At 40.4% G+C, this 19,214-nt stretch overlaps 2 protein-coding genes across 2 annotated transcripts in view; both read left to right on the top strand.

Annotated features, from left to right (window-relative positions):
- LOC145454734 (uncharacterized) overlaps nucleotides 1-19,214 on the top strand; it is a 136,133-nt gene that overhangs the window by 35,735 nt on the left and 81,184 nt on the right. The window lies entirely within an intron of this gene.
- On the top strand, nucleotides 1,182-16,599 carry LOC145454735 (ras-related and estrogen-regulated growth inhibitor-like). Its single transcript, XM_080332728.1, has 4 exons — nucleotides 1,182-1,384; nucleotides 11,044-11,100; nucleotides 14,416-14,489; nucleotides 15,474-16,599. Exons 1-4 carry the CDS (start codon nucleotides 1,324-1,326, stop codon nucleotides 16,104-16,106), a joined length of 825 nt encoding a protein of 274 aa, XP_080188854.1. The 5' UTR covers nucleotides 1,182-1,323; the 3' UTR covers nucleotides 16,107-16,599.

Raw genomic sequence — 19,214 nt, 5'->3', positions numbered from 1 at the left:
CTCGTATGTTGTACTTCTGACACGACCGTAAAGAAATCCTTGAAATTTTCGGGACAGTGACCGCAATGGAACAAATACATAAAACATGCATTGTAATTCGATAATCAAGATTTCAAAGGTATAGATATTGCACGTTTTGAATGTTCGAAAGGGACTATCCGTACGCAGTGGCGGCAGAGTTACGTATAGTGGTGACGATAAGCGCTTGCCACCAGGGCGGCCGGAGTTCGATTCCGCGTAGGAGGTTTATCTGGGTTCCTCTTTCTCCGAGTCGCTGTTCTTACGACGACTAAAAAGCCCAGAAAAGACACGCTGAAAGAACGCACCCACAAGGAATGCCAGATCTAGAAAGAACCGCGGAATAGAGATTACCATCGAAAAGAACTGACTGACATCGGGCACTAGGTCACGGTGGATGCCAGCAGTTTAAGAGACCGCAACTGGTCGCATCCACCTATCTGGTCATTTCATCGCATTGTGTCTTATCGCTTTGTACATCGCATGTGTCATGATAGGATGAAAATACTATCTGACGATTATTAATATTATTATCATTGATTATTGCTTTGCACTGAGCAACAAATTATTCGAGCGTGACGACTCGTCATTCACGAAAGCGGCTCTTGAGACGTTCTAATAACAGAACGTCCCAGAGCGGTAGAGGTATCACCAATCAAGGGCAACAAACAAATTAAAATATGGCTATAGCTAAAGCTAATGAACGAAACCATCCTTACTTCCAAGTGCATAATCTTGACGAACATACCGCAAGGTTTTGTTGCATAACGCGTGGCGGGCAAGGCGAACATTTGATGAACTCATTCCTTAAGAAATATTGAAGAACATAACAGTTTAAGTAGAAAATATGCATGTTTTATCAAGTTCAACTAAGGTTTTGATTAGAACACTATCAACGGCTTAACGTTGTGACACACAGATAGCCAAGCCTGTAAACCGCCAACCACGATCCTAGAAAATACTATGCGAGTACCGAATGCAGCCATATTTATCATAATTTCGGTAAGGAAATTGCGATAACTTAAATAGAATCCTAACTATAAATAAATAGGCCACGAGGTCACGTACATCGCTAAGTGTCAGTGCCACAGACGCTTGTTATTTTATGGATTCCCTTGTCGCGTATTGTAATCTTCGCCTTACTCGCTAGTAGACAAACATATTTGCGAGAGTATTCGAAGGGCGAAAAAGTGAGAAATCTAATAAATCACATGGACTTGTTACTAAATCGAGGCAGTCGTTAGTTTCTCTCCGCATGGATAGGACTGAGGCTTGGGGAGCGCGTTGCAAGCGATATTGTGAATAATGTCGCCCGCAGATACCTTTCGGATTATGGTCGTTGGCAGTAAGCATGTTGGAAAGTCCGGTAAGAATATGCGATAGATACAAGGCAATTAACTCAAGCTGTAGTCTGTAATCCGCAGTTATTAAATTACATTAGCATATCATTTTAAAGAAAGATTCGATCGAATGTATCGTAGATGTGCAATCAGGTAATGGCCCGTATGGTTTATTGTGTACGTTTAGTCTGCTTTTGGTCGCATCTCAACTTGTCGCATGGGCTTGTCAAATGCACAACTTTGATTTGCCAAGTTCGTGCTTCAACTGGAGACGAAAAAGCGCCCGAAAATACAGTTAAAAAAACAGCTTTGCGAGTATTGGAGCCATGATTTCAATGTGTCGTGACACTTTCAATGACACCGGTCTGAATATAATATACTTTCTAGCGTAGCGGCACACTGTAGCTAAACCTGAATAGTGTGCAATTGTACTGTGTGCAATCTGTCCATACCCAGGTAAAGATTAGCATGACTTTTAGATAGGCTCTTTCAATTATGATATAAGTAAGCTGCATGTAATATGGGAAAGGTAGGCATCCTTGGTACGCCAATAGAAGTACAAGAAAGTTCTTTATTGCTATGCAAGTAGAAGTAGCTATTTCCAAGTAAGTACAAAAGTAAGTATTCTAGGCCAGTGAAATCTTAGTCACAATGGTGCAGCCAACTTTCACAGAGTTTCAAACAAAAATTTAAATGAATATGGTGGAATCATAAGCAATTTATTCACCCGCCTCATTTCCACTCTATTAGTGCGTAGTGCCATAAAGTGAACCTGGAAACTTCGTGATAATCCCATTCGCGCTATACTGGACTGCGGATTAACCTGGCACTCATGCTGACAGCAACATTGTACTGTAAACTATAAGTTACCAGTATTTATCCTACCTGGTGATCCATGGATTACATACCATGCAATAACAGGTACTTTCTTGCGCGTATAATACTGCCATGTCGCCGCATTGTCATCGGAAAGTGATACGGGGAGGGGTCACTGGACGCTATCTCTGGAACTAAATGCCATGGATGGGCATTCGTGTCTCAACTTTGTGACGATGTGATACCAAGCTATACCGAGATATATCGACAGTGAGATACATATCTGGAACGACCCGGCTATGAACGAGTGCTTGGCAAAATGTCGTAATGGCTTGTCTGAGGTTCATGGTGTTATTATTAGTGTTATTGTGTTATTAATATGAAAATAACACATGTGGCGCTTATCGCCTTATCGTGCTGGTGCGCAATGGCCAGCATGATTTAACTAGAATATAGCAATTCGCATCGCAGCATATGACATTGCTATACTGCAAGCGACACAGTTGCATTATAATCAAGGTTGCCACACTTTGCTGATTTCTGAGATGTGATCTTATTTTGTGCCTATTCGCAGCAAGCTTGTCCTTATTTGCGGCAATGACACCAGAATTGGATTTTTTAGTCATCACTTTACTAGTTTCCCGGTTTATCGACTGTCCTTATTTTACATCTATGTCGATGGCGACCGCGATTAAAGTACTGAATAAAATTTCCGAATCGGGGGACAAGAGGCACGGAAAAAGTACGGTGCGGTACAATAAAATATCGTAATTTCGTAAGGTACCGTATTTTCTGCGAAAATCCAATCGTACCGGACCAATCTCTTAGTTGTGAGAGGGTTATGGAGCTGGTACTTTGAAGAGGAAAACCAAAGGCCGGGAAAAGCGTATAACTTTTGACTTCACATGAACTGACACTTCAATAGAGATCACGCCATTCCTAAAACCGACCCCACACAAAATAGCAGTCATGAAATGTGTGTGTTTAATTCGTTATATTCGATTGTAGCTTGTTTGCACTGTACCCCAGTTGCTCAACACATCTTTCAGCGGCCGCGAAAGGTATACCGATTATCGCGCAGGTGTTATTGAGAATTCCCAGTATACATCTATGTAAATAGGTGAACAAAAGGGCATCAAGAAAATGCCATGTACCAACATTAGGTCAAATGGCCTGTATCGAACACATCAGCGTTGGATACTAAATAGATTTCAGGTTATAAACACTATGTAGTATCAGAGATGATTCAATTTGTGTCTGTTTACCGTATTAGGGTCCGATACACTCACCTCAATATTTTCACTCTCGGTAACCGCCGAATTCTAGTGAAATCTCAAACTTATTTGGTTTCGAGCGTCACACCTGCTATGTACGTGACATATTCCAAGGCTAATGTCGATCCTACATGCTTTTCACCGAGCTGAGTTATTAAACGGAGTGGATATATCTTCACTGTGACATCTTCAATTGGCAATGAATGTAAAGTGACGTTGGTATAATGGTACATTTTCCTTTCATGGAGGCTGGGTGCTATACTATAAAGATCACACAAGAATGTTTGCATTGTGTATAAGGTCAATAATGATTCGACGTGTGAGCGATCCTAACAAGCTATCATAAATTCCTTAACTATTCTCGGCGAAATGGCACTGCCGTAGTACCTAGAACAAAACTGATTTATTTAGATATTATATCCCGATCGTGATTGTGTCAATAAACGCTCAGATATATCAGGATATGAATGAAATCCGGGTGTTCCAGAGCAACCTGTACAATCTTATCTTTAGATTTCCCGAACTATCTCCTTCAGCTGTAGATAGCGCCAGTCAAAATCACGTATTGACCATCACAATCTCCAGCTGTGTGCAGTAATATATCGTCGACGAGTCGTGTCGTCTGCTGATTCTCGAAATGTCACCCAGACCGTTACCGAACATTGTCCTGTAAAAAACAGCTGCAGTCGACAGCAGCTATTCTTGTAATGTCACGTCTTGAAATCTGCTGCATTTCGTGGCTTCTTTATCGATAAGTACAGTAGATAAGCTCGCAGTATTAATTCAAGAAAAATAGAATCCAACTGAAATGCCCAGCACCGTTGCCATGGCATAGCGTCATTGACGACAGTAGATTTGCGGGCCAGAATCGGGCAACCAGATAATTATATTTGTCAGATTAGAGTGATTAGAACGAAACGCCGGTAATCTAATTCTAATCTAATTTCTGGTTTTGAAATAAACCCGAGTATTTTCGTCTATCACTCGTCTAGGGTAATCGTCAGCTACTATATTAGGGAATTGGAATGAACATTGTGTATCAACAATCGTATAGATACAATGTTATTTCAAATTCTCTACCATAGTTGCTGACGATTACCCCTGACCAATGTCCCCTCTATGCTGCGCCCGTGCGCAATTGCGCAGTGCTGACACGGTCTCTGCGCACAGGAAATCTAAGCTGCCCACAAAAAGCCGAAGTGATGACCTTTTTTTAGTCAACACCAGAAAATTAACGAGAAAGTGGGTAATTCGGCAGTCCAATCGAAGTGATGATCTTATGTTTTAGTCGTTACGAACTGTCGTCCAAGGGACCGCGCAGTGAGCTGCTGAGCGCGCGTAGACTCGTGAAAAATTGGAGGGAACATTGCCCCTGACGAGTGTCAGCTGACAATATTCAGTTTTATTTCAATATGAATACACTATACAATTATAGATTGAATTTCCAAGGAGGTCTTCGAATCCAAATACATTCCAGTGACTCTCCGCCAAATAATCTACTGAGCCAACCACGGTTTAATCAAGCGTGCAATGTAACGCAATGTGCAACGTGCAATGTGACCTATACGTTCGTAGTGTATACGAAGTGTATACGATTTGATTGCAAAAGGCCGTCAGTCGATAAGCACTTAATGATTTTGTTAAATATACAATAACAAAAACAACAACAATCGATAGACAGACACTGGAACAGCGGTACCAGATACAGAGAACCATCGCGTACCGAGCAAATATCCCGTTAATCGTGGGCAACTTATTGACTGAGACCACTTGATTTTGTAATTGCATCAAGACGACGTGTCTATATAATTTATAATTAGTAATAATTACCTTAATACCATGAATATCTTAAAGCCATTTACAGAACTCATAAAATAGCTTGTGTTGTTGATGAAGTAAATTGGCTTGTGGTGCAAAAGGCCTTCGTTGTTATAAGCACCGCACAATGATTTTAATGATTACTAATACTAAAAAGATGAATAACAATAGAGTGTGCAAAATCGACTAGCACATCGTTCACATGAAATAAGTTTAGCGTTGTTCATTTTGATATCTAACAATTTGCAAAAGTTTGAATTCATACGGGCGCCGCGAGTGTCGAAAAGTTTACAACAAAAAAAGTTTGGGAACTGCTTCTCTAGTTGCATCGTGAGTTCTCTCCTATCGAATGAGAATTTCTTGGACGTTATGTCAATAACATTCTCCCTTTCAAACGATCAGAATTGGCGTTAAAGTCTCAAAACCAACTAAATAAATCTATAAGCCAATTATACCGCGACATAAAGACTGCCTTTTGATTGATCGCCGAATTTGCGGGGTTGGCATCAAAACGTTTGCAGGGAACTAAAGTTCAACACGCCCGGAACTTCGACAAAATTGGCGTCGTTTCCTGGCTGGATGTAATGCCCAATTCATTCTTCAAGAGATAATATCTTTACCGGAATGTCTGGTGTTGCTTTCACCGTGTTTTAGAAGGAAACGGAAAAGCGGAAATCAATAGATCACTCTTGAAAAAGTGCATTTGTCGAATCGGTATGTTACCCGTAAATTTATGACCTTCATCAGAAGGAGGGCACGGACTGGTACACGGAGATAGAAGCGTGTCCATTCCCGGCTTTTAGCCACACCTCAAATTATGAATTCCACTAATTTCGACCGCACCAAGATTTCTGCGTCAGAAAGATGTTATTTTAGCTTATAAAACAGTTTCCTAAGTATACATATTGAAATAAACCCGAATATATTCGGCTGTCAAGGGTAATCGTCATTAACTAGTAGAGAAGTGGACATGACAATATGTATCAACAATAGGCTGTCGACTACTAGTTGCGGACGATTACCCTGGCGAGTGCCAGTCGAAAATATCCTGGTTTATTTCAACATAAAGACATTATTCAATTGTTTATTGAAGTTCTGTGCGTCCAATAAGTTTCCGGAGTAAGTATTGCCAGTGTGTGTACTGCACCTATACCAGGAAAGGTCTGTAAGTAAGCTCTGTATTGAATAAGACACGCAGTTCAAAATGTATATCATAAAAACATTACAATCCATGTAGATCAGGATTCTGCGTATTAATTGGATCGAGAATTCCATTTAAAGATATGAGCTCAACCAACAATATACCGGATATTCACACCGTACTATAATTACTTTTATTTGCGCAATGCTCACCCTCTATAAGTCGTTAGGGTCTGCACTTCATGTCAAAGCACATAGACGCTTCGCGAACGTTAGCATTGACTCGAAGTCAGCAAAAACGCCGTGCGGGTTACTCTACCGCAGGGGTTCTCAACCAGCGGCCCGCAGACGCTTATTCTGCGGCCCGCGAGATCTTTCTATATGATCGCAATTACTACCGACACAGTATTGTTACATATTAATTTAGCTATACTTAAGCTCTCTTATCGCACCGTCTCTGTTTCGTTTGATTTATTCTCATTCTTCAATGTGTTCTGGTTTCTTGATATATGGCCGAGTTTAGATTCTTATTGTTTTGAATAGGTCTTCGGACAGTTCCATCTGTAGTTATACATACCACCTGATCTTAGAAAAAAGCGTTGCTAGCTAGGTCTCAGGCCCAGCAATCCATATTTTGAGGCATTGTTGAGATTGCCGACGACGTTAAAGACGCATGGTTCAAAATTGCTTGGTATATCGCTAAACCCATGAAATCTGCTAGAAAAGGTGTGTTTTCAACAAAACGTTACTATACTGTGCGAATCTCCGCTGTTTCCGGAATTTAGCAGCAAGGACAACTTCACCTAACAAATTTCGAAGCTGCAGTTGTCTGATTCAACCGTGACAAGAAGAGTAACAGCAATGTCAGTTGATCTTTTGTCGCATGTTTTGAAACACGTTGCCGCGTAGACTATACTTTAACCTAGCATTGGAAAAAATCCACGGACATTGCAACGCTAATTGTAGTGGAGCATTCTATCGGAGTGGATATATTTGTAGACGTAATGCTGGCCGCGCAAACATGGGGAGATGGGACTAGCAAACATCAACTTGACAAAGCTGACTTCTGTAACTATTGGTGCAGGGCATCAGCCATGGAAGGAAAGGAGAAGGGTTGATTGGTTTGCTCAGAAAATACCCCGAACATAATACTTCTTCTCATATCACTGAGAGCTCAAAGTGACAATGGCCTCTGTATCGAAAAAGTTACCATAATTTTATACTTGCTCGCTCACGCATTGAAACAGAGAGTTCAGTTCTCTGGTGCAAGGGTTTGAAGGTGCACATACCGACTTGGGAACGAATGCAATACACGCTTCATGAAGAGATTTACTTGTTCCGTCAGAAGATGACATAATATCACTAAAAACAGCAACTGAAAGCTTACGAACGCTGTCCATTAATGCTGTAGAATGCATACAAATGTACTAAATGCACATTAGGGCTGTTCAAAAATAACTTTTTTTCCTGAATCTTGCTGGTTACTTGATTAAATCGTTAGGTTGCCTTAAAAAACGACGCACACCAAATTTGAATTCATTCCGACAAATATTCGTGGTTTACGTAGAGTTTGAAAATTTTGGATTTGCCTAAAAACGCAAAAAAAAAATTTTCTCAAATTTTTTTGCCAACCCCATGAGATTGTTGGGCTGTCTTCAAAAACTATGCAAAACAAATTTGACTCAATTCCAAGCCGTAGAAGCGGAGTTATTTCAGTTTTTATTCGATAATTCTGGGATTATCCTTGATTGGTGGATAATCCAAGAATTATCACCGAAAAACTGGAATAACTCCGCTTCTACGGCTTGGAATTGAGTCAAATTTGTTTTGCATAGTTTTTGAAGACAGCCCAACAATTTCATGGGGTTGGCAGAAAATTAAAAAAAAAAAATTTTTGCGTTTTTGGGCAAATCCAAAATTTTCAAACTCTACGTAACCCGCGAATATTTGTCGGAATGAATTCAAATTTGGTATGCGTCGTTTTTTAAGGCAACCTAACGATTTAATCAAGTAACCAGCAAGATTCAGGAAAAAAAGTTATTTTTGAACAGCCCTAATGCACATATACGACTGGTAAATAGGCTATATTAGCCTAAATATAATAGTAGTCCACAAATATACGGTAATAATGTTCTGCGGCCCGCAGCGGTTTTTGCTGTTAAGATGCGGCCCGTTATGCAAGGAAAGTTGAGAACCCCTGCTCTACCGGATAGGCAAATGATGAAAAATGTGTCAAATTACATGTAGTTTTGAGGGATCGTGTTTCCAAACATATGTTTTGGAAAAGTAGAGACTGATCGATCTACGTGTCAGCTTTACTTGGCGGTACTGGCATCGACCCATACAACATATAATAGATATAGTATACGACTACTATAGCGATAGCACCACTCAGATTTGGACAACTAGATAATAGGGAGGGTGTGAACGTGAGGTTCACATTCGCGTTCTGTGTGTGAACCTCGGAAATTTTGAGGTTCGCGTTCACAACAGAACCTTGGTAGGTTCTGCACTGTGAACCTTCTTCATGTATATTACAATTTTTGGTTCATTACAACTTATTTGGTTCAAATTTATTGCATTTCAACTGCGGACCACTCTATGCATGGCGCTGGCAGCGTGAACAATCAACACTAAATGAGCATGCACTTTAACAATCTAAAAGATTTTACTTGCTTTGTTACAAAAGTTTGCTCGAAATAACCAGCTTTCCGTTTGTCAATATTTAGTGACTCTCTGCTGTGATCGGCAATCACACAACATCAAGAGCGAAATACACTAGTCAGCGAATGATGCTTATTCAATTGATATCGTTTTCTGATGTAAAAATATAGCAGGCGTATACGGATTGGTCAATTTTGACTTTAAATGTTTATTACTGCATCATAAAAACCAAATCCGTGCGATTGGGGTGTTGGCTACTTATGTATAACTTGTTAATGGGGTAATATCGGTAGCAAGTATATAGACACCCGTTTTACACTCTGCTCAATATCCATGACTCAAGATGCCGAATACATTTTCTGGTCTGGCCTAAACCGTTAAGGCGTAAGCTTACATTCCCTGAGAAGTCCTCGTCGAAATTGTTGCAAAGTGACAGAAGATATTGATTTGTGGGATTATTTTATCATTTGATTGCCTCAGTTGATACATTTAGCGACGTTTAAAACGTCAATATGTACTTCCGCATTGTGGCATTTGTGGCCCGAGTCGTCGCTAGGTATCGTGTACAATAATATAGGCCATCACTTCATTGAAATATTGGGTTGAAATTAGCAATAGGACGTCACGTGACGTCATGAGGTTCACGTTCGCGTTCACACTGAACCTTTCAAAAAGGTTCGCGTTCACACGAACCTGAACCTTTCAGAGGTTCACACCATCCCTACTAGATAATACTATAGTTGTTTCAGCAAACTATAGTTACCGCAAAATGCCACTCATCTAATTCCAATCAAAATGTTTCTTTGCTCTAATTCTAATTCTTCGGATTTCCTGAAAATGCTAAAGTAGAACCGTATAGTGCGAAACAAGCCAAGCTTGCTGTACGGACGCATGTTATTTTTATCCTTACGAGAATAATCGCTGATTTGATATGAACTGAACTACATTCAATGTCCAAGTTTCCGCGAATTTAGTAATTCTGATTATATAATCTAATTCAGGAAAAACTGTGTATTAGCTATAGTCCTCTTTCTAATCAAATTGAAAAAAGTACTGTGTGGTTATAATTTTAATTCTAGTCCAATTCGGAAAATATGTGTAGCTATAATTCTAATTCAAATCTAATTCTGAAAAGCTAAAACAAATTTCAGTTGTTCCAGTCTGCTAGCATTACAGTCGTTATTTTGGTTATTTCCTCGACCAAGTATTTTTAGAATGCAGCAATGGGCCGATTACATCAGACCAAACGGTTTCATGCCCAATCTATAAATAGATGCATTAAGCAACATTACCGTGACCAAAATCGAACCTTTGTTAACTTTCCACACATATACTCAATAACGGTAACAGCTATATCGTTTGAATGATAACAGCAGCTGAACAAGTTTAAGGGTAATAATTAACAATCCTATCCAACATATACTGGACCCTGAAAATTCACGCACATCTTGAAATGCTAAATTATTAAGATATATTTAATATATGCTAATCCGATGAGGGTAACCACAGACTGAATTGGCGCGACCGCAAATATTTGGCGATAAAAGAATTTCGAGATCTATTGCTTCCGCGGCAATTCAGATAAGAAGGTTATCTACTCCGGATTTGGAACCCCGCGGATTCGATCACATAGGACTAGGTGTCGCATTACCTTATGGCTCATGATGCGTTCCGAAGTCGAGCGGCTTTTGTATATTATCACGGGACGAACTTTAGTGTCTAAAATAGATAGCTAATCGCACTTTTAAACCACTGTAACGCAGTTCTTGATAACGCGATTCCGAAATAGTGTTTGCTCACACATTCACGTTTGTCGAATCGACATTAACATCTTGACCCTGAAAGAATGTGAACTCTTCAACGAGAAAACACCAACGCGCAGTGATTTGATTGTATATGTTCACAAAAATCGCAATAAATTATAGATTTGAAAAAGTGAGCGAGCTACAATCCAATCTGAATTTGCTTTTCAGCGCTAGTGGTGAAATATCTTACGGGACGATTCATCGGTGAATACCAATCAGATACAGGTATGTGATATATTCTTGAATTCAGTGCATATGATGAGCTGTCCATAAGCTCCATCGAACTTCTTCGTTTGAACATAAAGGCGTACTCATCTAATCTCAATCGGAATACCGTGTGCCGTAGTAACGGTGGTATTGGACTTAAAGCCAAGCGATTGCACAGCACACTGGTCTGAATTCAATAAGGCCAAACATATGCAACGTATACTTTCTCATTATAATATTATAATATACGCCCTGCCGTTCGAATGAATTTTACCTCGCCACGTTTGAAACTTGAAGCTGTGCTATTTAATGTGTGTTGTGCAAATGCGCGAGCATCTTCTCTACAGCCGGTTTCATGGATACGCATTGCGCATGGCAAGTAATGTTCCCGCTCAACGAATACTATAGGCCAGTGGTCGGGAACCTTTTTCGGCCGAAGAGCCATATTTGGCCCAATAATTTCAATTGTAACTCCCAAAGAGCCATACATGTCCATCAACTGTTACGTCACAATTGAACGTCAGTGCTGACGTATTGATAGCACTAGTACATGGGGTTCGTGGTGTGCGGCATATATTTCTGCCCACATGGGTAGGTGGAGCCCAAAATGGTCACTACAGCAGTATATACCCAATTACCCATCATATATGATACGTCAGTGCATGTCGTGGGGTTAGGGGAGGCAAGTGGGGCAGTGTCTCAGATGTCGTCGGGGATTCGTGAAGTAAAATTGTGAACCCTTCAAACTTCCATCGATGTTTATTAATGACTGGATTATGAACATTTTCATTCTCAAAATCACGCTATTTTCATATTTTTTGTTCGAAAATGAAGCGCGAAAGGAGAGGTACGACTCAGATGAGGCACAGACGGGCCAAGCATCACCTGTGACAGCGCAACTCATCGTAAATAGCTTAGGATTTATATACATTGATATTAATCAAATGTAAATATTGCACTGATTTTGAAAACCTAAGCATTGATCGACTCCTAAAATTTTCGGCGTAACGTAACGTTGCGTTGCACATCTACATTTTTACGGCGATGCTATAAAGCTAACATCCAATCAAGAAAATGAATAGGTATGGCGTTGTTTTTAATTTGAGTTCGAAATTGTGCATATTACTTCCACGGCATTTTATTTCTCGGTGTAGATCAGGAATACATTGTGTATTTGAATACTGCCTTGCCCTACAAGTGTCGCCATGTCTTCTATTTTGGTTCGCCAATGAAGGTATCGTGCGATTAAAGATTTCTAGGCGTGCGATGGTTGGTAGATCGAATTAGCGAGCGGTGTTAGTCGTCGGTGCGACAGCAACTTTAATTTAGGGGTTAGAGAGGGCGGTGAGTGCCCCTAATCCCGGATACCCCACTGTCTTGACCTCTCAAAGACATGTTTGTGCTGCCTCCAGAATAGTTACTCTCGTCGTCTTGAAAATGTACTAACAAGTTACCGCAATATTGATAATTAAGGTATAAAATTGAAAATTTCTCAAAGAGCCATATCTTATACTCAAAAGAGCCATATATGGCTCGCGAGCCATAAGTTCCCGACCACTGCTATAGGCGTATGGTGTGGGCTTTGTTCGCGTGCGGCATAATTGATCCAAGATAGCTATCTGACATTTTCGTGGCAGTCGAATCTTGACATGTAGAATACACAATCACACTTTACAACTATGCCATATCTGATTAACGATGTAGGTCCACTAGAATCACTAGAGATACTTACGAAATAGTTGACATCGATTTCATATCTACGGTTATGTACATTGTGCATACCCTAATATCGTTGCTATAACCACACAATCTTCACGTCACCATTATCCCGAAATAGAGCGGTCATAAACTCAAGATATAAAACATTTTACGCGGCGTGTCGTGTTTTACCCGATTAAAACAAAGATAAAAACCCTTTTTTGCTTCGTCGGAGATAACAAACCCAACGACTTGAAAAGGGCATCTCTAAATAGTGAACTATTGATCGACATCTATAGATGTATATATATTTTAAGTCGCTACTGATAACCAACTATGCAATAATACCGACATTTCCAATGGCCTTCGCGGTAAAATATACCCAACAAGTCATGACTCAACTCCACGTTGGCGCGGCATGGAGGTCCTGGCTTAGTAAAATGGACTTTTGGTGAGATTATGATTCCATGAATAGGAGTAAATCCACGTGGTTATATCAGGTTTCCTATTATTATTTCAAGTACATGTCTTATACATGAAATATTTAAAATTCCCCATGCTTTGTATATATTAACAGATTGTTAGTGTTCAGTTCACAACCAAGTGCGTTCGCATCATACTTGCTGAGCGCCACTGGCATAGTGCACACTGCACATTTACACACGTATATACACACGTATGTACGCACGTATATATACATTTATACACGTGATATAAAAGCGTATTTTGTGATATTGAATCGTATACGTTGTTGACTATAGACCACGTTGTAACTTAGTAATGATGAGTTCAGTCTTGTTGCCTCAAACATTTTCTCCCTGATATGAAGCGGATTGACGATCACGTCGTTGTTGCTATAAACTTCCGAAATGCTACCGTGCGCAAATATCGTGAAACTCCTACGAGCCTTTCTCCTTTCGCAGTGTTGCTACCGTGAGCATTAACTGAGATTAGATGAGACTCCTAATTCGGAACTCCGCGCCAGGATCGACCGAATAAAATGATAAGTCGTTTGTCACTCTTTGCATTATGGGTCATCGACCAGGAATCTTTCAATAATGCATGCACGCGTGCCTTTTCTCGTTACATTATACCCCGGAGAGCTTAGCGCTGTCAAAACGCACCTCGGGCCCGTGTCTTCGTATTCTCACTCCCAGGTATAAGTGAATAAGCCGCAGCTAATAGCATCACCACGTATTAAGTAGATTCACGACTGCCAAGGCACTGAGCGTCACTGCACTGGGCCCCACTTGGCGGTTGGGGAAATTTAGATGAGATGAGTTGACAGTTTAGACTGCAGAGCATCCAATGCGTTTCTATTTAAGCGGTCGTCGGTCACCTCATACACACAATCAATATTTGCTATCCGTCCATTGTCTGGAAAAGGCGTTGGAGACGACGAATTATACCGATCCTTTACACATAAACGCCCTCTCATTGGGACTTATTTATAAGCAGTATGCAAACAAAATGCACTTAACATGACTTACAGTTAGCACTTCTTCGCTGATTGAAACATTTAGATTAATGCGCACACCCATTGAAATTATCGAGTAAAGCAATCGTTTATACAGAATAATAACAAGGTCACGCCCCATACGACAATCAAGTAAATGAGACAAATGATGTTTTCAGAGGTGAAGTACAAGACCAACGTATTGCTAGAGGGAGAAAGTGTGTCAGTTGAGATATCGGACTCTATCGAACTGGTACGTATATATGATTATATCCACTGCATGCAGTTGCACGTGAAATAATTCTTCAAGTTGTTTGATACGCTGAAAGTTACTATATGATCTTGAAGTTGTTCTGCCTATTTGTATTCTTTTACCGGTAATCCACCTTTACCTCCCCCAAATCTTAGATTACCATGGTACAACGAATTCACTTCGGTGAGAGATGAACATGTTTTAATCTGCAACGTTAAGACTGATTTATCCCACTTGACATGTACTTCCTAAAGAACAACAGGTCGATCTGGCTGACAACTAATTCTATTCAAGCACTAAGGTGACGAGTAGTGGGTTCTAGTCCGACCGAGTTCGCCCGCTGAAGCCCTACCTGAGTATATTGGAGGTTTATCTAGCTAGGTTCCTCATCGCCATTTGATCCACGTAATGGGTGTCTGACAAAACGCCCCTGGAGAACAAAAGTGACCCGTGCTATAAGCCGTCAGCGGAGGAATCGTGATCGTAATAATATATGTCTGGTGTAAAATGATCAGTTGACCATTGATGCTGAAATACGATGAATACCAGAGAGAGAGAGAGAGTCTTTATTTTCATCGAACCAAAATACATAACAAACGGCAGTGATGGTGGTACAGAAAATATGCGTGCACAGTATTCGGTATTAGATAGGAATGATCGATAAGACCGTGAAGGTCATCTAGTCTGATCACACCAGCATCAAACAGGTACACTTGACTCAGAACAGTCTGGCTGTGAAAAAATGTTTAGTTAGGAAAGGTAAATATAAAAAAAAAAAAAAAAAAAAAAACAATACAAGCACGAGTCTCACTCTCATGACTGCAATAGTGCAATGTGCTGATGTCTAACGGCCATATGCTGCTCTTCCCAACATGCAGTTACACTATGGATGGATATATATTTTGAAATACTGATTACCAGCATATTGGTAGCGATATGTAATAAAAGACTGCTGATTCTGACTGCGTGCTTTCTTTCTGTAAGGAAGAGACCATCGTCAGTTGGGCGGACGGCTTCATGATCGTGTTCGACGTCACGAAGGAACCATCATTCGAAAGCATCGCGCAAATCAAGGAAGATCTGGAATACAAGAAATCGGCCAAGAACATATCCTACGTCGTTGTGGGGAACAAAGCCGACCTAAAGCACAGTCGCGAGGTCTCGCCCGAAAGAGCGAGGAAATTATGCCTCACGATACCGGCGGCTTATTTCGAGTGCTGCGCTTGTGCAGCCAACGATAACGGAAAAACAGAAAGCTTACGAGAGGCTTTCGCAGAACTATGCCGCGAAATCAAACGGCGCAAAAGTGTCTCCGGTAATAATAAACCGGAGCGTAGGTTGAGTTTATTCAGGAGGTTAGTGCCTAGCTCCAACCAAAAGAAGCAGACTTTATCACCGCCAAACCCGGGGTTGGGGATGCCGTATCGGCGCGGCGGCGGCTCTACTCTAAGACGTAGAAAAAGCGTGGCGGGTCTGATAGGTATGCATGACAGGTCGGAGCGTAGTCGAAGCCCGATACCGCCGATTTGTCTCGAGGAACCGGACGACCAACGAATGCAAACGCTAGGCCGGCCATTGCGTAGGTACGGCGTCGACGGATTGTACGTAAAACCATGACGCAAACTCTATAATAATTACCGTGAAAAGTTCATACATTTATATTTAGCCGTTTTTTTAAACATGTCAACGTGGCGACACCATAGTCACATTTGACCCGCGAGTAGGTTTTGAGAGGCCCGCGAGGTAATTTATGAAATTATTAATATTATCAAAAATCAATTGCCCAGATTGTGAACTTGCAAAGCCAACCAAAAATTGGATTAGTCTGGCCGCAACACTTCGAATTGAACGACTAAAATATCAGTTCCGACGCGTCGGCAGATCCATGGGCCAGTCGCATTTTGGTAGATCTTCAAACATTACAATAAAGCAGAATGTTCTGCGGTAGATTTATCTAAAGTAATAATTTTCTCCCCGCTTCCCGCAATACGATGTCACTCGATTTCTTGCTTTTAAAATATTGTTAGACCCCCCACTGAAAATGAAAGAACGCATAATGTACCAGATCGAGTGTAACTATATTCTTAATTACGAGAGAAAGTGTCGTCCAACATGCAGAAGGACCGTCGAAGATGAAACGTATAGGCACAAAATGATTGACGCATGTTTGCCGAAGCTTTCGATATCGATATCTCCAGGCGCCGAATAGTCAAATCCTTGTGAACTTAGCCCAGCGATATACAGCAGACCCGCAATATACTCAAGTAGCAATATTATTGACCTATAAACTTTGAACAATTTTTGCGTTTGGTGCGGCTAGTGGCCCGCGCGCTGGTTGGTCAATTGCATTTGGCCCTTTGGCCAAAAAGGTTGGCCACCCCTGGTCTAACTGAAATACAAACGGTTTCAATTTACATCCAGTATTACATGCGTAATTAATTCCGGGCCCGCGTTTTCTCTATGACGTAACACCGGCCAATATTATAGGAATTGGCACATCACTTCGAGCTCTTCAATTCTAGAGCTTCTCGGAGGTACAGAACTTCAATATACAATTAAATAGTATATTCATATTGAAATGAACCCGAATATTTTCGGCTGACACTCGTCAGGGGTAATCGTCAGCAACTAGTAGAGAATTGGAAAGAACATTGTATATCAACAATCGTATCACAAAATATGACGTCACCAGCATGAAAGAGAGAGCGTTCAATGTACTATTTTTAGGTGGTACACGAACTCCTTTTGTTGACAGAGTTTTGGTTGGTGTATTTTGATAAAAGTTGATTCCAAGGCACACAAATGGCACACAAATGGCACACAATTCCATTTGTGTGCCTTGGAATCAACTTTTATCAAAATACACCAACCAAAACTCTGTCAACAAAAGGAGTTCGTGTACCACCTAAAAATAGTACATTGAACGCTCTCTCTTTCATGCTGGTGACGTCATATTTTGTGATACGATTGTTGATATACAATGTTCTTTCCAATTCTCTACTAGTTGCTGACGATTACCCCTGAAGAGTGTCAGCCGAAAATATTCGGGTTCATTTCAATATGAATATACTATTTAATCTTCAATTCTAGTGATTCGAGTCGAGATTGAGTCAATTTCTTTACAGTAACGAAAATATAAGCCTTTACATCAAGAGCCATACTTTAAGAACGAAAAATACCATTTCAACGCACACACACATTCACATTCACACCGTTGGAGTCTCGAAACCTTAACTGGCCTTATGTCAGCGTCGAAGAACGTGCTGTACAAAGCTAAGAATATTCGTGGAACCATATTTCTGTCAGGTATATAGTGATCGAGCCCCATAACGGTCGTAAATTGCTACGAAATATTCATGATGGTCCCGAAATGCAAAATTATCGTACACGACGTGTAACTGGCATGATTTTCCCTTTGTTGCCCCAAAATTCAATATATTTGAACGTTTAAGTCATGATTACTGTTATGACGTCATATTATTAATTAATATTTAAAGAGTGAATAATATATTCATACTGAAATAAACCCGAATGTTTTCGGCTCGACTCGAATCTTATTATTCAACTTTTAATCGAATAAACCAGAATTTATCCAGACCTACTCAATATCGGTCTGAAGAGTTCAACATTAGCCTATAGCTTTTCCCCGTGCACTTTTGCAGTCTTAAGGTCCGCAATATTTCATAAAATGCTTTGGAAAATCGTTACGTTTTCTTCAAAGGCTCGGGTATTCACAGTGACACCGTGGTCGATGACGCCGATCGCATTTGTCATAATTTGCATCCGATCATAAAAACCGTGTATATTATTTATTGTTATGAAATAAGTCGATTTATCAAGTTTTAATTTCACAAATGCTCTACAATTTTCTCTTTCCTTGCATTCTTCCGTAATTCTTCACCGATGATTTAACGATATACTGTGCTTTCTGCGAATCCTGTAGTAACGTTTTCGAGTTTCATCAACAAGCTACATACATACCTTGATTTATTGACCATCGATCTAATGCAGCGTCATGGCAGCGGCAGTCCGGTAAGCCGAAAGAATTCCTAATCATATTGCAAATACATAGCGCACCGCCAAGCATGATTGCATGGCATTTCTACACGGTGCAGAAGGAATGCAGTTGCACATACCCCGAGACAATGGAGGGAATTCCTAATCCGTGATTAAATAGAGTGTGTGACTAGCGGTGTCTTTAGTTCTAAATATGCTATATCGATTCTATAGGCTATTCACCGTCGCCTGTGATATCTCCACTCAGTATTATATATTAATTCAATAAAGAGAGAAAGGATGATAGTCCGCACTTTCTGGAGCTGCAAGATGTTTTACTATATAGTTTCGTGGCACACATGTGCATTATACAATGTGCAATTTTGTACACACTGTAAAAACCCACAGTCCCACACATTATTCAAATCTGATGAGATGGAATACCACTTGATGAAACGAAGGGACCAACGATAAAGAAATTGACATTAAGCTGGTTTTGTAGTACTGGTATGCTCAATGCTCAGGTAACTTGGAATACTTTTATCGCGTGCTAAATCGATAATGATCGATAGTGTCAGTCTTCAACCACACGCACACTGATCTCGATGGACAAAAGTGATAGATTCGTACCCTAGCCTAGGAGGTGTTTCGGGTTAGCTACAGTAGCAGAGCTGGACAACCAGAAACTTTTCATATTTTCCAAATTAGATTAGAATTATAATTAGCTAG

Source organism: Botryllus schlosseri, chromosome 13 (genome assembly GCF_051294905.1).
Source record: "Botryllus schlosseri isolate E-star chromosome 13, Bs_hap1, whole genome shotgun sequence".
Classification (NCBI taxonomy): Eukaryota; Metazoa; Chordata; class Ascidiacea; order Stolidobranchia; family Styelidae; genus Botryllus; species Botryllus schlosseri.
This window is presented reverse-complemented; position numbering and strand designations above follow the sequence as displayed.